This window comes from Carassius auratus, chromosome 13 (genome assembly GCF_003368295.1).
Source record: "Carassius auratus strain Wakin chromosome 13, ASM336829v1, whole genome shotgun sequence".
NCBI lineage: Eukaryota > Metazoa > Chordata > Actinopteri > Cypriniformes > Cyprinidae > Carassius > Carassius auratus.
Window position 1 is genome coordinate 18,614,013 of NC_039255.1, and position 26,506 is coordinate 18,640,518.

Sequence of the window (26,506 nt, forward strand, 5' to 3'; positions counted from 1 at the left end):
TGCTCAGTGACTCTCTGGGCTTTGACTGCAGCCAAAAGAGTGCAAGAAAGACATAGTATCGACTTCTCACGCATCTCATTTTCATACTAATAATTCTTTGCCTGGCTTTGGCAGACAGGAGCATTACCGTCCTGAGTGATGCATGCACAGAATCAGAACAAAAAGTGCACGAGGGCTGTTTGAGAAAGTGCCATCAGGGAACATTACTTCTGTAAGACAGAGTGCATTTACTGCCACGAGTTTCATGCATTCAGCAAAATTACTGCATCCAGGGGAGTAGTATTTATTTCAGCAATAACTGGGCTACTATATTGTGCAGGTTTAGGACCAACATATCATGCCTAGCACAGGGATGTGATGATATTTATGCTTTCTGACCCATTTGCTGTGTGGGAACACATAATCGGCAATTTAGTGGAGAGTGCCAATAAATCTTCAGTTTAGATGTGAAAGTTGCAAATTGAATTGATGTGAAAAGTCAAAAAATAGCTCAAAAATAAGATAAATAAGATAGCAATCCTGGCCCACATGTTCAAAAGAACAAAATCATAATTTTAGGGAAAACTGCTAAAGAAAATAGACATACAAATAGAAGTTGTAGCCACTGAGGAAGTCACAGTGGCTTTTTAAATAAAGATAATAAATTACTTGCAGTGTGAAACAAGAAGAAACTACATAGAAAAAAATATGCATATTACATAAATATATACACACCCCAGTGTTATGTTAGGATTACTGATATACTACTATATTTTTTATTCATATTTAGAATCTTTTGACATTTTCGTTTTCCTTTTGAATTTTAGTTCATGTTTTACAAATTTTTTGTTGTTTGACATTTTCATTTTTAATGATTAAAAGTATTTCAGTTTTAGTTTTTTAGTTATTTCAGTACTTTACGTTAAAACTAAATTAAAATGAGAAATGTTGCCTTGCCAACAAGCGGAGATAAACATTCAGTTAAAATTTATTTTATGGTTTTAATTTTACTGACCTGATACACACAAAAACAATGCCAAATAGCAAATATTCAGAACAAGGTCAATAACGGGATGATGTGCTCTGAGAATTTAATCAGAAAATCATTATTGACTGAGCAAAATCAAAGTCAGATGGAGGAACTCCTCAAAGAGATGTAATGCTAGATCTGAGACGAAACCAATGGGAGAGATTCAAAACAAAGCCGCAGCTGGCATTAGCTGTCAGTCTAAGCAAACTGATTTTAATTCAGAAGAAACGACAGCAGCAAAAACCAACGAAGGATGACGCTACGTGAAGAGATCAGTGACTATGTAATGACCAGTAACTGATATCCAGGGATGTCATCACAGAACCAAAACACAAGACACATAGTCAACCTCATCATAGGGTTTGACGCTAATCTAAGCTGATGTGGTGAACAGTCGGAAGGCAGTTGTAGAGGAAATGCGATCGCCAGAACTGACCCTTGCTTTTATAGCAGGTCGCACCGCTGCCATTCCTAATTGACAGACGCTTTAGCATTTCACATCTGTTACGGCTTAATGAGAAGACCCCTGTTCAGCGCTGTCCTTTACACAACTAACTGCTTCAGTCATCTGACCTCATCCAATAGCCTGAGTCACCGCCATCTCAATTGAGTTCCTGTCAGGAGATCTCTTTTTAACTTTCCCATTGAGCCTGACAGTCCCACTGTGGTATACAAGGCATTAAATAAAGCAGCATTGACTTTTTCTCCCCTGATTGCTGGCTAAGAGAAAATCATCGAGGAGGATCAGATCCTGTGGAAAGGGGGAGAGTTTGACGTGTTTTTTCAATTGCGCCTAAATGTGGACTTTACAGAAGGAAGAGGTTTTATTTCAGCCAGTGGAAATGGTGGAGGCATTAATGGCTTGCGGTTGTAAAACATGATTGTCCAAGAATAGCAGAAAAGAGATTGCCAGTATATTCTTACACTCTATGAACAGAAGAATCTCACTTAAGATCCCTTTCAATCACAATCTAGCATTTGGCATCCAAATTAAATGTGATTTCAGTCAATAATGGACATATATTGTTTGACGACTTCTTTTTTTCTTCGTTCTGCAATTTTTCTCAGTGAAAAAATATAGTCAAAAGGGATCTTGATCAGTGAGATAAAGTTTCTAACATTTTAAATTCTGCAAGATGGCCCATAATAACTGAGCACATTCAAAATTCCAAGACCAAAGGATTGTGGGTATCCAGTGTTTGAACCTGGGGGGAAAAAACAGTTAGCCATTTGATTGCATCTTCTTTAATCTGAAGAAGGTCTTCAGAAATCACAGGAACATGAAAACACTGTCAAAACATCATTAGTAAACAATTAGCCCATAGATGTTTTGATTAAAAGCACATAATACAGTTATTCAACAGATACATGTACACCCGCCACTTAAAAGTGTAAACACCAAAACAGTGACTGCAGAAAGGTCACCAGCACCGCACAAGTGCTCCACTGACACAGCATGCGCTAACACAGTCCTATTGCACCTACTGCAGCACTAACACAGAGAAGCCACGTCACTTCAACTAACACCAATTCACCAATCAAAAAAGAATATGTACTAGTGTACCAACCAATAAGCCACATATACAGAAATAATGGAGGAACGAAAGACACAGCACATGAAACACGGCACAGACACACACGCACTTAAGTACACACACACTCACAGGTCACGGACATCGAACGGCATGTGGTTTGGCGATCGAACTTACAGGCACGTAAACTGGTTGAGCAATCATGAACAGAGACAGAAGAAAGTGGGAAGGCCCTCTGAAGACTGTCCATGTTACTATGTACACTGCCTGACATGCACGAGCAGTCGTGCTCAGAGCGCCCGCAATCAAAACAACATGCCAGTTTCATTCGCTTGTAGACGGACATCTTGGCTACAGTCATGTGTTGGATGAGAGGAGAGGAAAGCAGCAGGTTAATGGCAAGGATCAAAAGAATTTTTCAACCAGGGAAGGTAACTTTTTCAAAAACAGGAACAGAAAGTGCAATGCCTTAGCAGCAAGCACTGACAGACTTGACCCGCAGATGGACTCCTGCGCTCCTGCTTGCAATGTGCTTCTGATTCTGTTCACACTGCAGAAGTGGAGTTCGATCCGAATTTGAAGATTCATACCTAATTGGACTTTGAAAACATCTGATAGAGGGCTTGTTTAGGCAGGAAGCAGTCGTCTCATTGGGGTCAAGCCGTGCCCTAAGGCTGATCATGTCATAAAAGGTCAAAAGGTCAGATATGACATTATGATCAGGGGTTGGGGCAAGGGACATTCAGGCAGAGAGGAATGGGTGAATGTGTTCAGCAGCAAAACCTCTTTGGATAACATCCTCTGCATCGAAAAGAGAGGATCACGTACCTGTATCCCATCATGCAGTAGCAGGTTAACAACTTCACAACGGGCTCTAACGTAGGCACTCTATTCTGTTTGTCAAACTCTGCTCAATCAGGGATTGGTTAGGAGATTTGTGTAGGAAACATGCCAATATGCTATTTCTTTGTCCTCTGATTAGAAGATACTTTCACATGCATTGCTCATTTGATTCAAACATACAGTGCGTGGGGTATTATGTATGCATTTTTTTTTATATTTTTCTTTGGTTCTCAAAGGGGCTGTGGTGAGAGACTATAGCAGCATTTAATTGCTGTGAATTGGACTAAAAACAGTCCTTGGTATGCATTCTCCTGGTGCCACCTTGCTAACGGACCATAATCAAGTCTGGCACCCTCAAAAGAGCAAACAATCCACAGCGAAAAGCCTGCTTTTGACTTCCATCTGAGGTTATGAGCCCGAATTAAGAGGCTGATTTCAGTTGTATGCTGGAAAGATAATACGGTAAATGGCTTGGCCTTTAGAGCCATAACCTCTGGGATTGTTATTCGTGTAGAATCATGCAGGAAGAACAGGCATGCAGTGGGAGGTGACCGCAGTCGTATCTCTTGAAACGGCAGCCTGGTCAACTGTTTACAGGGCTGAAACTGATTGAGGCAATGCAAAAACGTGCAGCAGCGGGACTTCTACTTAATTTCATGCTGAAATCTGTTACTTCAGAGTTTGAGGGTTAACATTCATCGGAGCACATAGTATGTTGTTATGTTAGTCAGTGAGACAGGGAGGGCGAAAAAGACACAAGACAACATGATGATGTGAGTGACTGAACAAGACTACACAGAGAGCCTAATTACTGAAGCCTCTTAAACAGGTCAACCTGATTTAGCAAGAATGCTATCAGCACCCCTTACATCTGTCCTCACCCTAAAACTTCCCTTAAATTAAAGCAGGCTGCATCTTATGTTAAAATACTAATGGACAGGAACATATTTAAAAGCTTTACGTATGCACATAATAGCCTATTTTGACCTTATGCTTATAAGAAAAATGCTTTAAATTCTTAAAATACTTAAAACAAACACACCTCCATCTGTAAACCAGTATAAAGCAAACAACGCCCAGGGGCTCCTTGGGGAGACCTACATAAAGAAACCTAGGTGACAAGTAAAAAGACCCTACATTGCACATTGGCTGATAGCATTCTTGCTAAATAGGTTTATAAGGACCTCAGTGTTCCCATTTGGTTCCCATCTAATTTGTAGAACTACAGTGGCATCTAGTGTCCAAGTTGTGTACAGCAAAGGTCAACACCACCATGCACCTAATGTTGAGAGATGCACAGTGAGGGCAGCAAGTAAAAAAGGAAGATTTCAATACTGCTGATGCTTGTTGTATTGTGTATAGAGTCTGGGCAGGGGCCAAATGGTGGAGACAAAGGGGAGGCTGTAGGCAAGAGGGAGACCAGATTGTTTTGATTGTGTTTTGGAGACGATGCTCGTTAAGCCTAAGAATTTGAAGAACTTCCACAAGACTGAAAATACAGCAGCATGCAAAATTGCCTCTGACAGCGAGGTGATGGATTCAAGTGGACTTAACCTCCCCTCTTGGCACTCGTGAAGTCCATGACTAATAGTAGCAAAATCAATCGGTGTGTTGGACTTTTCAGATTGTCGTGACATTCATTTCAGGTTTCATTGAGTTTCGGGAGGGTCAAAGAACCTTTGAAATGAATCTCCGATTTCAGAATGGTGCTGTAAGTAAATCTTTGGGAGGAATAGTGTTACTGGTCACAGCCTCATTGTTCTCTCCTGTTAAAGACTGGTTTGTAGGAGGGTCAGGACTGGGTCATTTTCAGGCCAGTAAATTCTGCTGTATTGTTTTGGGCTGAGGACAGTGGAGAGAGAGATGAGGTGTTGGAAGGATGCAGCAGCTAGACTGATACATGCAACATATATATAGAGAGGAGATATATATATATATATAGAACTATTATAAGAGTGAGACAGTCAGACAGTCAGACTGTACTCTGGCCACAGGAAACCCATTTTTACTCACAATATGTCACTACCAGTGAGAGGTTTAAATAAAGAGGCGATATTCCAAGGCAGCAAGGAAGAAAATACATCAAGAAGTATGTCAATGACCATAAAGAGGGTGAAATAAAAGAACACAAACTTCCATCACAGCAATGGAAACCTCATCTCCTTTATTGTAAGGCTACTGGCCTCTTAGCTGATATTTGGTTTAGGGATGGTGCATATAATCAAAAACTATTAATTGGGGTGAAAACAAAAGAGAAAAAAGAAATACAAATATTTTAGCCACTGTGTAAAAGTTTGGGGTCTTGAAAAATTAAGCAGCACAACTGTTCTCAACATTGATCATAATAAGAAATGTTTCTTGAGCAACAAATCAGCATATTAAAATGACTTCTGCAGGATCATGTGACACTGAAGACTGAAGTAATGATGCTGAAAAAACACTGTAATCCCTCATTCATCCAAAAAAATCAGCATTGCCATTACAGGAACAAATTACATTTTTAAATAAAGTCAAACATAAGACGTTCAAGTTATTTTAAATTGTTGTAATATTTCACAATATATATATTGTTACGGTCTTTTTTCTTAAACAAATGCAGACTTGGTGAGCATGAGTGCCCTCAAAATACATAAATAAATATATTCTACCTGTTGTCAAAAGTGCATCATCTGAAACAACATGTATAATTTTCAAATGATGTAGATGTAAACATAAACATAAAATAATAAATAAACAAGGGGTTGCAGTTAAAGGCAGCTGTTAAAGTGTGCACAGTGAAAGGTCACTGGGAATGAATCTGAATTATTCATCTTGTGACTAACTGGTTTGGACAAATGCTTATATAGGTCATGTAATAACAATGCATCATTTCAACATTAATGTTAATGCATGCTCTACTTAACATAAATATTGCTTCATTCTACTAAGCCAAAATTATCAAATGAAAACAAACATTTAAATGTTGCCACATGTACATATAATTAAGCGGGTGTTTAAGGAAATACATTTCTATCAAATGATATAAACGTCTGCAGGATGTGCTCTGACAGTTGACTACACTCTGAGCTATTAATCTCTCTTCTACTTCAGTGACTTCCTGTCAGAAAGTGTTTTCACCGGGCAGAGGCAGCGGGACATGACAGTGGCGCGTCCGACCGGCACTTGCGCTGGGCGTTCTGGGTAAACAGGGTGGATATGATTGGTAAAATGATCCTGAGCCAGGAGTGTGTTTTCGAGTACTGTATGTCTGGCGAGGGTGGGCCAAGCTACTCTTGCCTTTTGTTTTTCCACCTGACTGGTGTCATTACCTCTGCCTCTCTCCTGCTGAAGCTACCATGAGCTGACAGCCTCTCTCTTCAACCCTGCTAATCATGTCATTCCCTCTCTACATCTGTATCTCTCTCCACCATTAGCATGCTGCTGACTGGCTTTCCTCAAGAGTCTCACTCTTTCACCTTGTCATCTTTATCCCTCCTTTTCTACAGTCCATTTCTTTCTCCTTATTCTTTTATATGGTTTTTCTCAAAGTGAAAAAAAACACCTTAGGGGCTCTACTAATTTTGCTTGTCTTTTTCAAGAGATTGCAGCAAGACAGCAATGTATTTTGTAGATAATTGTGGTTTTAGACATGACTGATTTTTTTCACACTTAAGAAATGGAAGATTAAAGTGTGAAAATCTTCCACTGACAGCTGAACATTCTATCATTCAAAAAGGAATGGCACCACAGTAATACTATCATTCTGAATGGCAATCAGTTATCTCCATTACATCTATTTGCATGCTGTATTGCAATTAGTCTCATCTTCTTTACACTGCTGTCAAAAAGCTTAGGGTGAGCTTAATATGATTTTTTTAAAGGTCCCCTTCTTTGTGATTCCATGTTTTAAACTTAAGTTAGTGTGTAATGTTGTTGTTAGAGTATAAATTCTAAAGCTCAAAATGTAATGCCAAGCGAGATATTTGATTTAACAGAATTCGCCTACAAAAAACGATCCGTTTGGACTACAGCCCTCTAGTTCCTGCAGTAATAACGTCACTAAAACAGTTTTTTTGACTAACCACCGCCCACATGAATTCACAAAAAGGGGGCGTGGCCTTGTTGCGCTCCGACGGAGAAGAAGGAAGAGCTGTTTGTGTTTGTCGCCATGTTGTTGAAACGCTGTTTTTTTTTTCATCTCTGAGTTCAATCATCTTTGTTTGGGCTACTCAGGAACGCTGTACTTTGAGATTAATGGTTACAATTTATGTTTAACTTGGTTCCCGAAAATTATAATCCACATGTAAAACTATGTGCAGCTCATTTTGCTGAGGACAGCTTTCTCAATCTCAATCAGTTTAATGCTGGATTTGCACAAAGATTATTCTTGAAAGATGGCACAGTTCCCTCTTTGCCTGGAGAAGGCGTTGTTTATGGACCACAACCGGTAAGTGTATTTTATTATTTAAGTTGGTGCGTTTAACAGTTTCTGTAACTTATTACACAAAGGGCAACGCTGTTTAGCTTTGTTAACTAGATGTTAGGGCTGTGCAAAAAACGAATGCGGTTTTCATGCGCATCTCGTCAGTAAAAACGCTCCTGTGACTATAAATACATCTCCAGCACGTTCGTTCTAGCCCAATCACGTTACCAGGAGGGCAGCCTGCTCTCAGCTGCTGTCGAATCACAACACAGGTACCGCTGGCCCAATCAGAACTCGTTACATATTTCTGAAGGAGAGGCTTCATAGAACAAGGAAGACATCAGCCCGTTTTTGTGACAGTGAAAACAGCAGTATACAGATAGGTGAATTGTGTGAAAAATACTGTGTTTTTTTACACGTGAAACATGAACACATGTTATATTGCACATTATAAACACAATCAAAGCTTCAAAAAAGCGCGTAAAACGGGACCTTTAATGTTCTGACAAAAGTATGTCATGCTCACCAATGCTATGTTTATTCGATCAAAAATAAAGTTACAGCAGTAACACTGAAATATAAGTACAATGTAAAATAATTTTTAATTAATTAATTAATTAATTATAATAGTTTAATTATACTTGAATATATTTTAAAAGGTAATTTATTCCTGTAATCAAAGCTGAATTTTCAGCATCATTACTCCAGTACACATGATCCTTCAATAATTATTCTAATATGCTCATTGTGTATCCAACGTTTCTTCTTATTATTAGTGTTGAAATTAGTTTTGCTGCTTAACATTCTTGTAGAAATAAAAACATTTTTTCAAGGATCATTTAATGAATGGTAAAAAAAAAAAAAAAGATTTTTGGGGGTAACAATATAAAAACCTTTACTGTCACTTGTGGTTATTTTCTAAAATAAAAGCATGTATTTCTTTAAAAATCCTACCCTATGTAAAGGGAAGTGTTTTAATCAGTTATGTAATGTCTCACAGTATTCATTAAAAATATGTGAAAATTAAAATACTCAGATGACCTACTGTTTCTGCTAAGATTCAGCAGCACACATTGATTTACACTTTACAATCCTAGAAGGCCATGAGAGTCATCAAATTCAAGTAGTTGTGGGTGAGGTGTGTGTGTGTGTGTGTGTGTGGGGGGGGGGGGGGGGGCGTAAGATGATTGTCTCTTTCTAAGTGTAAGCACTATAGTTAGAAAGTTCAGTTCAACTTAATTTTAATGCGAAGTTTGATTTGGTTTTTGCAAATAATATGTGAATAAAAAATAAAAAAGCAAAACTATGAAAATTAATTAAACTGTAAACTTTTGTTTGCTGCCTTGCAAGTGTTTTTTTTTTTTTTCAGAGCCCGTCTTCATTTCATTTCCAATATGTAACTTTCCAAAAAAAACATTTGTATTTTAAAAATTCTACATTACAAGAGAGACAACAATATCTTGACATATTACACAACGTAATAAGTGCCCTACAAAGTGAAAAAGAGTTGGAGGTGAGGGATGGTCGGGTGTACTTACTTCTCTTGCAGCCACACTTTTTAATCCTTTTGGGATCTGTGATGTCATCATGACATGCTTTGCAGTAGAAAAATGCTCTAAAAGAAAGACATAAAGAATTGAACACTCTGCTTCAAAAGTGTGCCCTTCACAATTCAGTTTTCACTAGTATTGAAACATGAAAAATCAAATAGAAGAGCACAAGTAATTTAGATAGATTGTAGAGATGATTACCTTTTCACCTCTTTGGCGTCGCTGGCGATAAAGAATCCCAGTGTCCCCTCCTGCATCTTTACATGATTCCCCGGGTTGATCAGAATACTGTTCAGTCAGAAAAAGGGTCATTTTCATTAACATGAAAACCAACCTTGCAGATTCAACACTCTAATCAAGAGGAATGGTACACGTGTTTTTGGACCTTGATGAAAAGACTGATGAGAAAACATGCATATACTGCATCAAATTTTAGTACTGGAATTGTACTTTTGTCAAAAAAAAAAAAAATAGTGCAGCGAAAGGGACCTATTCAAAAAGAATGCTTAGGCCACCTGGTTTCACACAAATACAGTACAGTACACAACAGAATGACTAGCCCATTTTAATTCTTCTTCTCTTTTTTTTTTTTTTTTATTAATGATGATCTTATACTGAATTGTCTAGATGATGAGATAAAAGAAAGAATTAAAATTGGGGCGGAAACAGTATAGGCGTTCTGGTCGACAGGCCTTCAGAAACTCATGGTGTGAGGTTTATCACAACACAGAAGCGCAATTGAACTCCTTCTTTAGTGCGGTGGAAAGCAAGGGAATGACCAGCCCACCAAGAGTTCAGGGTGCATCCTGGGTCTCTGAAACTGCGGCAACAGCATAAGTAAGCCAACACAAGCCATGCAGTTTTACTTGAAGTTGCTTCTGCGCAAACAAGAAAGCGGAAATCTAAACATGGTGACCATTACATTTGTAGCATCAGCTATTAAGCCATTGTTATTACTTTTATTGTTATTGTTGCTGTGTAACCTAATTAGAAAAATAAGAACTGATGCAGAGGTTATGCCACCAGTAATCAGTATCTCTTACTTTGACAGACTGTGTTGTCTGTTATTTTATATTTTTGTTTAATTTTACTGACTATTATATACAGATATAATGAACTGCATGTTATATCATCTTGCTAACCAATATTAACATTATTTCTTTTACCTGAAAGAACCTTTTGAAACTTAATATTTTAGTTTTTATTTCTTTTAGATGAAATAGAAACATTTTGTAACAATATAAAAGTCTTTACTGTCACTTTTGATCAATATAATGAATTGCTGAATAAAAGTACAAATTTTTGAATGGTTGTGAATGTTAAATCAATTCAAAACATCTAAAGATGGCAATTGTAAAATATATTTTTTAATATCAAAAATACAAAGCATTCTGAATCAAATTCAGTAAATGACAGACTTTTTTGTTTGAAGCAACCTTAGCTCTGGGTTTTGGCTCCTAGTGATTGATCTATCCCAGGCCATTGTGAACAAATACCAGTCGCTGTCAAACCTAAGCTAGCCCTGTCAGCGTCTCTTTGACTTCCCTTGGTGGGCGAGGAATTTTTGATGTTTATGAATCTAATGTCAGCTTCTGCCAGATATTTGGGAGAGTCTGCTTTGTAACTGTAGAGGTTGAGCAGTGTAGACAGAGCCACTACTGAACCATTGTATCATTCCCCGTTAATTAGAAAAAGACGAGACAACACAACATAGCCATCAAAGGTTGCCACATTTGTTAGGAATCGTCAATGAATTGAGTGACAATTTGAGACAATTGAGTTGACAAATGCCCAGTGTGACTAGAGCACAAAAGCTAGAGAGCCCAGACGAAAGAGCTCATGAAAGACATCCTGTTATTCCACAGACTCAAAATGGTGGCCAGCATCACTGGCTCTGAAAGAGCCATATACTTAAATACCATTTGAAATATGCAGTCTATCAAAATCCTTTCCTCTGGGCTTGTCAAATAACCACTTCATCAAAAATGAAGGCCAAAAGAGGGGGATTTAATCCATTATAAAGCAGACATTGGCTGGTCAGTTAATAAAAATGTCAAAAGCGCTCTGTCTTGCTTGAAATCATTGTGCTGGGTTATTTATCACTAAGCTTTGCATCTGATTAAATAGCCCCCTTAGTGAGAAGCAGCACATTTGACATGCCTTTCATAAGATGAATACAAACAGACTCATTCACTGACATATTCACACACATTGCTCCCCAAATTTGAGATTTTCACACTGTTTGACACTTATGCAATGGGCCGATCACAGACCGATTGCATGGAAACACAGGCTTCCGTTCAGAGTCACTAAAGCTCATATTATAGGAAACAAAGCAAGCATCACACATCACGTGACAGAGCATACAGGCATGCGGTCACCAAGAGCGTCACAACCAAGGGCACATCTAAAAGAGAGCAGGTGCAGCCACCGCACAGCGGCACGTAGATGCAAACTGTTGCAGTAACTTCTGTGCAGTTGGATTGTTGTATAGAACACCAAACTGACAGGAAGCGACCTCACTTCATAAACATCTACTCAGAGACGCACAGGCATTTGGGGACATGATGATCATCAGTTCCAGACAAACACCGACACACAGATCGACCATTCAGTCACACACTCACACTCGTTAGAATCAACATCACACACACACAAATACAAATCACAGTCGCTCCAACACACAGACACACAAACGCAATACAGTGTTAGAGTGGTAATGACAGAAAAGGCAAAGATGGTCACCATGAATAGTGTAGCCTTTACTAACCAATCAGTGTTTAGCATTTAATACTGCGTGAATTAAAACTTGCCATATTGAGACACATCAGTTCTTAAAGGACAAACACTAGTATTTTTTGATATACAATGCACTGAATACAGATATTTTTAGGCACTATTAGGGCACTTTTCTTGGTGCATTACAAAATAACCCCCCCCCCCCAAAAAAAAAAAAAAAAACATGAAGTACTGTTTGCATGGAGAGCACAACACTGAAAAAGACACAGGCAGAAATTATTTGCAGCTGATGAACACTGAATAATCAAATGGCAAAAAAAAGCAAAGTAGAATAGAGGAAGACGAGAAAAAAACCCCCAGAGATGAATGAACATGGAGTGGATAAATGCTGTGTTGATATGTGAAAAGCACAGACGATCAAACAAGTGAATTGAACAATAGCAACTACTCTCTCTGCCTGCAAAGAAGTTAGTGCATTAAGCACAAAGAGAATCACAATAAGAAGGAAAGCGAGAGATTTTGGCCATTTTTTGAAAGGGAGGTGGTACAATATCCTTAAGCTTTTCTCCCACAGTTGATCTAAAGTGTAGAGGGGTGAGATAATGAAGAGGGCATACCGCTTTCTGCTTCTGCAAACAACAAGAGAACATTATATATCAAACATAGACTGGGAAAAAAAAGGAGGCAAGGTGTCAGTCATCTGTATCTGCACATTAAGATCAGGAAATAAAAAATAAATAAAAAATAAGAACCTGTCAATCTCCAAAGTAGAGGGCAAAACAGTCATTTTCACCATTAAAAATGCTTCTCATTGGTTAACTTGTCTGTCCTACAAAGGAAAAATTATGGTCTAAATCCCAAAGTGCGCTTCCAAGTAGGGATATGCTGGTATCAAATTTTCCTGTTGTGATTAATTGCTCCTGCTTTTATCACGGTATACGGTGTTATCACGGTTTTTAAATTTTGTTTCAAAAAGGGGTCAAAATTTTAAAACTTTTTATAACAAAAATAACTGAAAATTTTAATACAATAAAGCAATACAGAAAAATATATAAAGTTAAAAGTCTTACACAAATTAAAGTGCAAAAGAACTAGAAAGACCAATAGGTATCACTTTACATTGAGACCTCATTAGTTAACCTGAGTTAATGCATTAACCTTCACAATGAGCAATAGCTACATTTGCTACATACGTTATTAATCTCTGTTAAAAAAATACAGACTTAGTTCATTTTAGCTCATTAAATAACAGTTGCAACTATTGATTTTAACAACGTGTCATTAATGGAATACCTAAGATCAATGAATATTCAGAAGAATTTTTTATTGGCAGTTTATGTTAACTAATGAATTAACTAATGTTAACTAATGAAGCCCTGATGTAAAGTGTGAATGAACAATAAAGAATCAAAACTCATGTTGTAGTCCAGGTTAAAATGAAAAAAAAAAAAAAGTTTGAAAATAAATAACCTATTAAGTCTAAATATATTTGGGTGTGACACCATTGCAAATCCACAAATTTGAATGGCTATTTAAATATGTTTTAGAAAGTAGATCAGCTACTTTGTTTATGGGGTTTCCAGAGTAAAGGCTGCTTTTTTCTGCAGTTTAGCGCCATCTGCTGTCAGAGAGTGAATGTGCTTTCATTCAGCACGTCTCTCATGTGTTCCCGGTGCTTCTGAAGCATACTTGTTTACATCAGAGCACACACCCGTCTTTCAAGCAGCATACAGGGGTGTTGTGCATTTGACCAGCTGATGGGAATAGTATTCTTAAAATACATTCCAAATTCAGAATAATTTGTAATAAATAATTATTCACTGTATTTAGAAGTGCCCAAGATAACAATATCGTGCATATTAATTACCATGATATATCACATTACCAAATTCCGGCACATGTCTACTTCCAAGTTTAAACCAGTCCAGGATACCATATTGTTACACTAAAGTATAATGTTGTGCCCTCTAAAAGTTCTGCCATTATGTGAGGTACGGCAAAGCTATTAACCAAAGTTTAACAGCCATCCATTACAAAGTAATCAAATTATAGGAACTGTATAATACCTAGTGAAAGTAAAAAATTACTTTTGTTTTACAGTCATTGTGTGTTGCCACAAAGAATTCTGGACATCACTGGCACTTTAGGGTGATATTGAGGAAAAACAAGGTTCTGTGTTACACTTTCAGCAGGTGATTCATAAAGAGTGAAAAAAGGAAAACAACTAGTTCATAACTGTTCTGAATACAGATCTCTCTGAGAGACAATATTGTATTGCCAGATCAGATTATTGTAAAAAGGGGCAGGAAATTATAGGACTATGTCTTCTTGATGCTCCTATTCAGCATTAAATGTTTTTTTGTTGTTGTTGTTGTTGTTGTGTATGTTTTTTTTTTCGTGTGTGTGTCTGTAATAACTTCATTGCTGAATAAAAAAGAACTTGAATTTGAACAATATGGCAAAAGCGGGTAGTGGTAGGCAGTATGGGCAAAATCTTATATCACAGCATGACTCATTTTTAACATAGTAACACATATGTTAAAAGTTATTTTGAGATAATCCAGAGAATTATATATTTCACAAAAGAAATACAATTCATCTAATTTGATCATTTTGTCTTTACACTTTGAATTTATTGGAAAACCTAAAAAAAAAAATACATATTCATACTTAGTCAATGCAACTAAGCAGAAATAAATATGTGCATTATGTCTCACCTGAGTAAAAAACTAAAGATTCAAAACTATAAATTTTTTATTGTGAAATGGATAGTTAAGATTAAATTGACTGGATGAGCCACATTAACATACTCGTTTAATACTAATGTCAAATATGTCAAATATAATGTAGCCACTGTAAACTCTGCAACAAATATATCTAAAAACTTGTTTGGCATACATCCCCAACTCTAACTCTGTGACAAGTAGCCGTCCTAACCAGTATATCCATCTACTGTAAAATAAATTAATGCAGAATGTTTTATAAACATTTCTAGTGTCCCATAACATATATTTTAAAAAAGGGAACAACCAGGACTTCCGGCTGATATTATGATGTGTGTGTATTTTCAGGCCAACTTGTGTTCTAAACCACACTCATTAGTACACACTGTACACAAAATGTATTAGTAAGAGTTACAGTGTACAGAAACATTGAAACACAGGTTGTGGATGTGGGAAGGGGTGGTGGGATTTGGCAAAGTCGAAGTTACTGAGACAGAGTACTTCATGTTATTAGTTCAAATGGGTCACTTAACAGAATGCCACAAGAGTGCTATTGATAGAAGGCTCTTTACTTGGAGAGTAAACCCTTATCAATACAGCACAGTGAGTCTTGAGCAGATGTCATGGCTCTTTGGCTCCACGGTGACTATTACAGACAGTGATCGGCAATTGTGATGCTGTGAGAGTCCAGCTGAGGCAAACTTCCTCCAGTGACAGAACGTAACATGCTGCTGTCTCCATGAGATCGATTTCAATTTGAAACCAGATTAGATTACTTGCAGAGAGATTTAATGATAAAAAAAAAACTGCCAGCCTTTTCTTATAACATAATGTCTAGCAAATAAAAATTGATTACTTTACTGAAGGGGGTCTATAGGACCAATGAGGGATACACCTGCTTTGCCCCTTTGGTCAGTGAATGGTGAATGGAGGAGTTGAAGATCAAATGGGAACAAACCTGCTTTCCCTCTGCTCTGACTTGTATTCAATAGCGATCAACAACAACTTGAGCTTCACATAGCACAGCCTGAAACAAAGAATAGACATTTAGTGTGCAGAAGTCATCATTTAGCTATTTTAACTGATAAGACCCATTAAATGGTCCTGTAAAAACTAATTAATCTATATCTAGTGCAATCAGAAGACACTATTTACCATGAAATCTCATTGGTTCAAAATTGTGCTTTAAACATTAAACATCAAATTGGTTTCAACTGGCTGTGATTGTGTAAAGCAGCAGTTTCGCATTAAGTGTGGACATTATATTTACTACAGTGTGTTTGCATACAGAGTAACGGCATGCAGTAAAGCTCCCGTGCTTTAGAGCATAAGCATACTTACTCACAAACTGTAGGAAATGAAAGCCCCACAAAGGCACTGGACAGGTACTCAGTGTACATTTCATTGGCCACTCCCTCCAGATAATACTTCTGCCATGTGTCCTCCTCAATCTGCACAAAAAAAAAAAACAACAAAAAAAAAGATTCAGATATACACAGTCAGGGAGGACAACATATTTCATTTGATGGGAATTAATAGAGAACAATCAGAACATGTCCAAACATTTTTACAAAAAGACTTAAAAGGATATTTCACTAAAAAATGAAAATTATTTCATCGTTTGCTCAACTTCATGTTGAATCCCATACATTTGCTAATCTTTGCTCATCAACAAATTGAGATATTTTAATGAAACCTGAGTGATTTGTTTCTCTATTAAAAAAAATCAATGACATCAAACCATAAATATATTATAAAAGAAGTCCATATGAATCAAGCACTTTAATCCAAGCCTTCTGAAAAGACACAAAAGCTTTATATTATATAAAGAACTGTGTCTCTTCAGAAGACTTTGAGATTGAATAGATTAAACGTAGGCTTTTCAAAAACTCATACCATAGAGCTCATTCAATACGCTAAGTAGAAAATTTAACGCATAAAAAAAAACAAATGTTTGTTTACCATATTTGATGTAGTCTATGTCCATGTGTTTATGTGAATAAAAGTAATAAAATAAATCTGTTTTTCATATTAAGTGTGTCTCTTTAGAAGGCTTGGATTAAATTGCTTGATTCATACGGATTAATTTAACAATTTTTAAAGTGTGAAAGTTTTGGTGTAATTGATTTTTCACTGAAATCAATACTACTAAAGTCTTATGGTTTTGGAATAACATGAGAGTAAATAACTGACGACAGTTTTTTTTACAACTATCCTTTTACAAACATGTCTTTCCAAAAAATCTTCCAGTGAACAAAAAGCTCTAGAAAACTTGAGAAAATTAGATGTGAGGTAGTGTATCTACTAAATGCATGGTATATAATTCTGTCCCTCAAAGCCTTGTTTCATGTGCATCAAATTACATATGGAATCTCCCTGAATAAAGTGAATAGTCCCAAAGATGCAATAGGCACAGTCTCATGCCATGAGAATCATTCAAGCAAAAGCACAGCTTAAACATGCCTTACACTTTGAAGTTGCTCTCTCATTTTTTCAACCTCTGTCAGACTTGGAGAATAAAGGCCAGGCATATTCCGGTGTCTGAGCTCACAGCTGCTCTCTTCATCATCCTCTCATTACATGCGTCTCAGGATGTGGGGCGGGTGGGGCTGTGATAAGCAGTGGGGCCATTAGGCAAACACTCTGCCATTAGTCAGCCATCTCACCCAGCCGACGTCTGTCTGACAGACAGTTCAGAGAGAGGCTTTCAAAGCCAGGCCCGACTCCCTTTCCCACTGCCAGGCTAACAGCACTTGCATTCTGGGCAGGCATCTTTTAGGGCGGCACTAATGGGTAGAGTTTTGTCATTAAGTCCTAAAGAGATGGCAGCCATTTACTGCAGGCTCCCTAAATTACCCCGCACGTTCGTGTCCTGCTTGTCAGAGCTGATTTAAGTGCTGCGGGCGTGTTCTCTCACACCCACTGAACAATTATTTCCTCCAGTCCCTCTAGAGAGCCTGATCCAAAACCCCTCTGCTTACTGCTTTTTTGTTAAACCTGAAGAGATAAAATATTCATGCTGAACATTCTTGTGGTTTTATTTGTAGTGAATGGTCACACATCACAGATTTATAGTAGGGACAACAGATATATTGCAAAAGTGTTTGTGGCTGTGTCTCTGGGGTGTGGGTCTCATTAACACCTCTCGGTAACACCCTTCTGCTCTGCTTCCTGAAGCCCACTCAAATCAGTCATGTTGCTGTCTACTCGAACCTCGCTCCTGCCGCAGACAGACTGCCCTTAAACTCTCACACATTGTCTGTGTTGTCTTATTTGGGTATCACTGTGCCTTATGTGAAATTGCTAATGAAATCTGACTGAAGAGGTTTCAGATGAAAGCTTACAAAAACACCTGTGCTGTTTGAGCCTACACACAAGCACAAGAAATGTTTGCGAGAAGTTTTGAGAGGCTTTGTTTTGGTTGCCAATTAAAGTTAAAGGATACAACTCACGATTATTGAACATTAAACATGCTGATAATATTGATTTATGCATGCAATAGAAATTGCATATTTGCATTACAGAAGCGTAAATATTACCTACTACTTGAACATTGCCAGACATTGTTAGAACAGTGTTTAAAGTCTTAACTGACACTTTTTATAAATGCATCCTTGTTGAATAAAGTATTGATTTATTTTTCTATTAATTTGATCAATGTTAGCTTAGTAACATGCTAATGTCAAACTCTAAGGGAAATCAATCATGCCTTGAAGCAGAATCACTATTTGTTGCTGCCTAAATAGATGTGTTTCAAATCAGTGACTAACAAAGTTTTAGCAAGGTTAGAAGGCTGTTGCCAATATGGACAATAGGGGTGTTACGATACACATATTTTTGCACTGAAAATGTTTGGTAAGGGTCTTTTGGTTCAGTAGATATTTATACATAAATTCAGCACTGTTTTAATCACTGCATGAAAGAAATTACATGTAAAAATCCTAGTTTTATATATCTTTATTTTAACAAATCGATATTGATTCTAAAATCCCAAGATTGATCTTTTAGTCTACGCCGTTTCAGTTAATGCATGATTAAAACTTCACTAGACATTAGTGCACCTCCAGTCCAGTATTCACAATAAGTGATTACGTAGAAAAATTATTTTGTTACTTTGAATATGAAAAAAAAGTGATAAGACACCAAAAAAAATAGTTGTAAATGTGTCGTGTGGCATTTGCAATTTATGAAAGCCATTTTGGGAAATGATTATATAACAAACTGGTATTCACTAAACAGTTTAATAAACAACCATGTTTGAGACATAGAAAGTATTTGTGGTGCTACCATGGTATCTTTTATGAGTATGGACATTGGTCTGAGAGGTTTGATTTGTGTGTTTGTATGCTGCACTCTGGCATGGGTGGTCTGGGACGTCTCTCGTCTGTGTTTTTATGAGAAGAGTGATGTGCCCTGCAGATGTTTCCACACATGCCACATTTAAACAAAGTCATTCCTCATCTCTTTAGGACAAGAGAATGCCGCTCTCCATGTGGATGGCTTGCACAGTCTAGAAAAAAAATCAAAGAGAGTAAAATATAACCCCTTGCGGATTTCAGAATAAGTTTTACGGTCTCTGCGAAATTCTTCAGTCTGATCGCACACTCATGCTCTCTCTTGATCTCTCCATTTTTCCAAAGGGCTCCATCCAAATCTGAACCACCTGATAACAACCCACCACCTCACTGCAGCCATTCAGGCCTCGGATCGTTTTATTTAGTGTTTTCTTAAAAAGAGCGATCTGTATGACTCTGAGCAGTCTGGTTGAGTTGGATGATAAATAAAGATGGCTTTGGGGTGCAGTTCATTGACTATGAAACACACATGGTTCACATTTCCCCACTCTATCGGCACGCAGGAGGACCGTAAATTCAGCAAGAGGAAAAACCACTAATTTACATTCTCACTTCCACCATGCCATTGACTCATATAAATTACCTCATAATGGCAGCGGCAATGCTGTGTTGCCGTCCCGAGTAGGTCCCAAATGAGACCGCCAGGCTCAGAAGATGATTTACGCCATACCATAATGGCTCTGGTGATTGAGCTGAAGTGGGGATGGAGGCTGATTCTACTCTATGGGTTTTATCAAGGCCTAAGACGGGCTGACAGTACCTTGATGTATGACCTCATGGAGAAGAGGTTGGCCAGCATGGTGGACAGGCCCTGTGCCAGGCAGCTCTGGGCTATGAAGCCTGCCTTCAGCTCGGCCAGGCAGATCGCATCATCACCCTCCTTCCAGTTCCAGCTGGGAATGTTTAGCAGATGGGCCTGAGGACACACAGGACGAGACAAGGGGAAGTTAACAATGTCCCCTGCTGAGAAGTCTAACAACTGTAGTAATGAAACAATTACAAAATCAATACATTTCTTACAGTTTAGGGAGAAGTGGTTGATCTAAACTAATTTGTAGCAGAAAAACATGAACTTCAGATACATATATTATATTAAAGTCTAAAACACAAAACATTATCACAACAAACCATGTTACAACAGTCCACGCTCTCCCATTCCTTGTTAGATTATATAAATCTGTCAAACTGATAAAGCAAATCTCATAACAGCAGCACGTCACTATTTCATATCTCAATGATAACACAGTGGGTTCGTTGACAGTCCTCTAAAACAGTTGACATTTAACTGCTCTCGAGTGAAATGTCCCACGAACAAAAAACATCCATCAAGTCATTAACATCTATATCCTGTTCCAGCACTCCCTGATGAATACAAAGCTGTGTTCATGTTGCTGTAATAGGGGATAAACACTGGAGGGAAAAAATATGTAGACATACTGCATTTAATTCTTTTGAACTTTTAAACTCCTGTTGTCATGGACAGCAGAATCTGAAGACCTGTTCTCATATGGCAGATATCAGATTTAAAAAAAATATATATATATTATTTTATTAAAATTATAGCCTCTTTATACATTTTTTGTATTCTTTCTGTTTAGGTCTTGTTCATTTTCTTGTTGATTCGAACTGACATAGCAACAGAAAAAATACACGTCCTACCTTGTTGTGGTACTGCAACATTTGAGTGATTATTCTGATCTTTGGATGGTAGTTCTTTATAGATATTACTCTGTAAAAAAGGAGAGAAACTATTCATTTACAGGTCAGTTAAAGCAAACATAAAACGGCATTAGTGGAAAAGAAAAAGATAGAATATATATAGATTTTCAACTTGGTTTGTTTCTTTAGAGGTATGAATTTAGTTTAATGGTGCATTCAGTAATGTATTGCTTATTAAAAAATATGCAAAGATAGACTTCAAAAGTTTGGGGTCATTCTAATATGCTGATTGGGTGTTCAAGAAAAATCTCTTAATATTTACATTGTTGAAAACATTCCACTTTTTGTGGAAACTGTTGTGGAAACAATTTTTCCATGATTCTTCGATGATTTCAAAATTGAAATAAAATACATTTCAAATACATTTTTAGTATTTAATGCATCCTTGCTAAACAAAAGTATTATTTCTTTCTTACTGACCTCAAACTTTTGAATGGTAGTATATGAACAGCACTTTTGAGAAATATTAAAATGATGTACAGTCACACTCCAGACATATTAATCTTTTAGAAAAATCTGTTTTATTCTGCATGGAGCATGTTGCTCCCGCATGTAAACAAAAATCTACTGAGTGCACCTTTAACCTTAATTAAGTCCTAGTATTCACAATCGTAACTCACTCTGGGTTAAAAACAAGCATCTGCTGAATGAATAAAAAAAGGAACAAATCTTTCATTTCAACAGAGGAGCCTGTGATATGTGGCGGAACAGTGTGATTTCCCTCTGAAATCCAGTCTGGATTTCTCTCCAGTCTCGTAAAAGAGAGGTGCAGAATTTATTTCCATATTAAGCCGCTCTATAACACATTAGTTCAAAAGAGCACCCTGAGACCTGCCTAAATTAATATTTCATTTTCCAAACAGGCCAGGCTGGGTGCAGTTCTGTGCATTACTCATGGCTAGAGAACATCTCCAGCATGAAAGGTGGAAGGGAAATATGTTTGCCCTCCTTTCAAATACACTTTTTCAGAGCAATATTAGCTGACTCCATCCCAAAGGAAATTCTTTCTGGCTCTTTTCATCTGTGTCCAGGTACGTGTGAATCTGACCTGAGATGCTGAGTATCCCATTCACACCTTCCTTTAACAGCACAGGAGGGTGAAAGACATCAGCTTGCAATCCTCCTTTTTTACAGGAGGATGTCCCTACGGAGTGTATGAAGCTGCCCACAAACATCAATATGAGATGTGATCAAATGTGTTGATAGCAAACGTAGCCCTTCACCGAACTGACCTCATGATATTAGAGGCATCTTCAGCATCAGGGTCTGCACAGTATTTGTTTGCAAGAATCAAGCAGGCATCCGCTGACTCAATCTGTATAAGATGAAAAAGAAAAGGTGATCAGAACAGCATTAAAACATCAAAAATATACAGTCTGCTGCATTATTAAATATAATGTCTTATTAAACTGTCAGCTCAAACTTACCTTAACTCTTGCTAGATCATGTGGGTTGAGGACCGAACCTTGATAGAATTCCACCTGAGTGAAGTGACGTTTAAACAAGGCTTCCAGCTCAAGATTAGGGGAAATACTAGAATTTGGCAAAAAGAGAAAGTGTGTTATAATGAAGACGAATGCTTTTTTGAGAATGCTATGAGTCTTTAAGAACAATGTGTCATTTGAGCACCACTAGCAGCTAACAAAAGAATGTCATTACAGTTTATTGGCTGATCTCTTTGTTATATAAAAACAGGCAGCTATATTTGATTTATTTGTTTTTCTTAGTAACAAGCAGTCATTATATTCTTTTACAGTGCGGAAAGGCTCCATCAAGTTTCTAAAATGTATTCCAAAGGGAATTGTACTTACTTATGAAGAAAAACGATTTCTACATTAACATCATCCCTGTCCTTGTGTAGGAAGTCTTTGAGGAAGTTGGAAACACTTTCGAGCGTGATATGACCACAGACCACAATGTGCCTGTAAGGGGGAAAATTCAGCTGAAAAGTGCAACATAAAATAAAACAAAACTCTGGCATATCCTAAAAAGGACCATAAAGTCTTGAAAATGTCTTGAAAACATTAAATGTTGTGGCTTTCAAATATTCACTGTCCGTTCTAGTCATAACAGTTTTACCTCATATTTATAAACGTGGTTTAAAACATTAAATGAAGTGCTTTGAACTTCTCAGGACAAACAACATAGAATCTTTCGTTTTAATGTTGGTTTGTCAAATGTTCTTAATAAGACGTGTCTCTGTAGCCAAACCACCTCTGTGCTAGGACGCATGTTGACATGAACATCAATACTAACTGACATGTATCGGAACCACTGTCAAAAGCAGTTAAATTGTTTTTGGATCTGAGGCTGCCATGAACTCTAACCGTGACTTCTCCGGACAGGCACCGAATGAAAAACTTGCAATGCATCAGATGGAACAAACAAACAGACTCAGGTCACGGTCTTCTGGGGCTCATTTATTCCATAGTAAGATCTAGTTTCATACTCTAGAGCTGTTCCTAAACCTAGTAGTGAGCTACCTTGACATCTATTTGCTATATACACCACACTCAAATATTGCTTTTGTGCTGTATTGACAAAGGCTAAAGATAAAATAATTGAACTAATCAATAATCTCACAAACAAGGTTGCTGTTGTTTACACAACAGTACAGTAAACAATTTACTTAATATTGAGCAAATTACATTTGATATACAATAGTCAGTAGTATATTTTTGTATTGCCAATGACAATAAAATCTAAACAAGCAATAATGACATTTAATTCCTAAAAGACTAAGTCGTCTTAATCTAGTTGGTTGAGTAAGTGATTCAATGACTCACTTCTTAAGGCTGGTTCACACGGCAGGATAATTAGGCCGATTTTAGCCCCGATTCACCCCTTCCGACAATCTTAGGATGCTCCGATTATCGTAAAATAATCTGATCAAATATTCCTGCCGTGTGTGGTGTGTTAAGACCGCTCTCCTCTGCTCGGAAGAACGTCGGGACCGCTCCGATCTCAAATCGGGGATATCCAACATGTTGGATTTATTTGGCCCGATTTCTTCTCGTGTGTGGTGTCCCCCGAGGACAAACAATCATGCAGCCTGTGGACTGTGGCGTGTAGCCAATCAGAAAGCGAGGTCACGAGGCAGTGATAGTACCGGGAAACAAAATCAAAACAGCCGGCGTATATAATAAAACAAATATAACAAATACAAATAAAGTCGATGTTCATAACTACATCCACAACTGCAGTCCACCAGAGTACATGGAAACGAATATATGAACGTTTATTTCAACGGTTATTAATCTGTGTAGTACGTAACAACATTTCTATGAGATAAAACAACAACTTTCCTCCATATCATGATGTAGCAAGTATAGTCCATGCTCGCGTTGTCTCCACCTCTTTGACCATCGCCTTTTCTTGTTTTTCTTATGTTTTTTTTACCGTTAAAAACAAAGCACAAACTATGACCACTGCATCCTCTTCGTCCGCCATGATTGTTTACTCTGAAGTCACGTTTGATCTCGAGGGATTTTGCGAGATTTCCCGTCTGACCTGGGAATGCTCGGGAGTCAAATCGGTTCGTGTGTGATGTGTTGATATTGCCGTGTGGCTGCACACCACACACTGAACGACCAAAACTGTTAGACCCGTGATTTTTTTATCGCCGTGTGTGGGGTCTCTCAGGTTTGGAAAATCGGCCGACAATTTTAAAATCGTCCCGTGTGAACCAGGCCTTAAAGACAGTCACTATTTTTGATTCCTGAATGAATCAGTGTTTTTGAACAAATCAGTCTTATTGTTATTCGGTGACTTGCATGTGTTTCTTTCTTTTTTTTATTTTATTAAATAATATTTTTTAACAGATCAGTAGACAAATAATTCAGTAGCCCACCAATGAAGAAACTCACCTGTTTAATCAGTTCAATCAATGATTCAATGACTCACTCAAAGAGACATTTAATTTCTTAACGAATCTGACTATGAATTCATCTGTTAGTGACTCAAAGTCGAACAGATATTTCTTTGCTAAATAAATTAGTGTTTAAACAAATCAGTTGATTTATTATTTAATGACTCAAAGACAGTCACTTGTCGCCACCTACTGGCAAAACAATATAATCTGCAGAAAGAGTCATGGAAAAATCCATCGATTGAAGATTGCATTTTTAAGCCTTTAAACTATATACCACACTACACACTAAGTTTTTCATGTCTGCAATTATCTGACTCGTAAAAAAGATTACAGCCCATCATTACTATCCTAACAACTTGATGGCCTCTTCTATTACTGTTGCAGAACAATAACAATGCTTTATTTGTCAAGCAGGGCTTCTTCTCAACAGGAGGTTAAAGAGTTGAGCCTTAACCATGGGGTTTTGCGGATCACTTCACTTCCCATACTGGATTACTCCAATACTGCTGTGGTCAAAGTCTCAAGAGCTTTATCCATGCATGGTCATCAATCTTAATCTGTCCAAACTAACTCTCTCATGTCTCAGCAGACATGATGTGCTCATGAGTTTACAAAGAACAGCAGCTGCTGACCTTAATTGTAACTGGGTGTATGTGCCTGTACACTCTCAGTTGCAGGAGAGGTGCTTATTTGTGCTCAGATCCTGGGCAAACATTAGGCGGATCTCTGTTTGCCAGAGGGACGCGAGGAGGCTTTATGGTTGCAGTGTCTGGATGCTATCACACATAATGATCTTCACAGATCTGGCCTCTTGTATTTAATGAGTGGTAGTAATTGCATGCATGACTGTCCTGGGATGAGAAGACTCTTTTGAGTTGATGGCTTGGTGTAAAGCCAACAGCGTCTGGCATAGGGGCGGCTTGATGAGAGACACATTATTCAAGTTTTCCAGTTTAAGTAGGTTTAGTTAAATCAGAGTTTTGTATGACAACCCTCTCACTCTTTTTACTCTAGAACAGAGTCTCTGGCATGGACACAAACAGACTCTGTCTCGGCTTATGTCAGACATCTTGACTCCATGTTTGGATGAGCTATCAGTCGTGCGTGACTGAGCTACTGATTGTGTTTCACCACTGCGGGGAGTTTATGGTACCACCAGTGAAAGCAATACAGGATGCAAAATAGAACATTAGATAGATAGTATGAATAATTACAAGAAAAAAACTTTTACCAAGGATAAAATAATAATTGTAAAATATAAACATTTAAACAATTACATTCTTGTGAGGAGAAAACAACAACAACAACTTTAATCTACACACTAACAACACTATACTGCGAACAACACAGTGAAGAGAACACTTGGGCTACAAAACAATGTTATGCACGATAAGTTGAAATAAAATAAAAAATGTGCACAAACTTGGCAAGCAAATGCAGAAGGGTAGTTAACCAGCATGCACTGTGAATCATGCCAAATAAGAGTGAAAAAAAAAGCACTTAAAGTATGGAAATCATTAAAAAAAAAAAAAAAAAAAAAGCTCGAACATCAGCCTCAGCAGCGAAACCATTGATACTGCTCTAATCCTTAAACTGATCAATCATTTCAGAGTCAAACGAAAAGTCTCCGGTCTGTTTCTGCACTCATCACAGACTTTTATAATCAACAGTGTTTCAGGGAGAGCTGTGTCCAAATGATATCTGTGAGGAGAACGTCATCTGATGAAAGGAGTGCATGTCTGCCATTTTCTTCAGACCAAGAG

At 37.6% G+C, this 26,506-nt stretch overlaps 1 protein-coding gene across 23 annotated transcripts in view; it reads right to left on the minus strand.

Annotated features, from left to right (window-relative positions):
- The window catches only part of LOC113112952 (calcium-activated potassium channel subunit alpha-1), a 248,262-nt gene that overhangs the window by 33,792 nt on the left and 187,964 nt on the right, over positions 1 to 26,506 (minus strand). For 5 of the 23 annotated variants that reach the window (XM_026278911.1, XM_026278910.1, XM_026278913.1 and 2 more), the window contains exons 10-21: positions 22,684 to 22,794; positions 22,300 to 22,405; positions 22,105 to 22,187; positions 20,813 to 20,882; positions 19,914 to 20,069; positions 16,140 to 16,249; positions 15,757 to 15,825; positions 12,693 to 12,704; positions 9,538 to 9,624; positions 9,325 to 9,401; positions 5,398 to 5,406; positions 2,719 to 2,892 (exon numbers count right to left, since the gene is read on the minus strand). In XM_026278911.1, coding sequence (XP_026134696.1) covers positions 2,719 to 2,892; positions 5,398 to 5,406; positions 9,325 to 9,401; positions 9,538 to 9,624; positions 12,693 to 12,704; positions 15,757 to 15,825; positions 16,140 to 16,249; positions 19,914 to 20,069; positions 20,813 to 20,882; positions 22,105 to 22,187; positions 22,300 to 22,405; positions 22,684 to 22,794 — 1,064 coding nt within the window. The remainder of the gene's footprint in view (positions 1 to 2,718; positions 2,893 to 5,397; positions 5,407 to 9,324; positions 9,402 to 9,537; positions 9,625 to 12,692; positions 12,705 to 15,756; positions 15,826 to 16,139; positions 16,250 to 19,913; positions 20,070 to 20,812; positions 20,883 to 22,104; positions 22,188 to 22,299; positions 22,406 to 22,683; positions 22,795 to 26,506) is intronic. The other 18 variants (XM_026278915.1, XM_026278918.1, XM_026278928.1 and 15 more) reach the window with 5 other exon arrangements.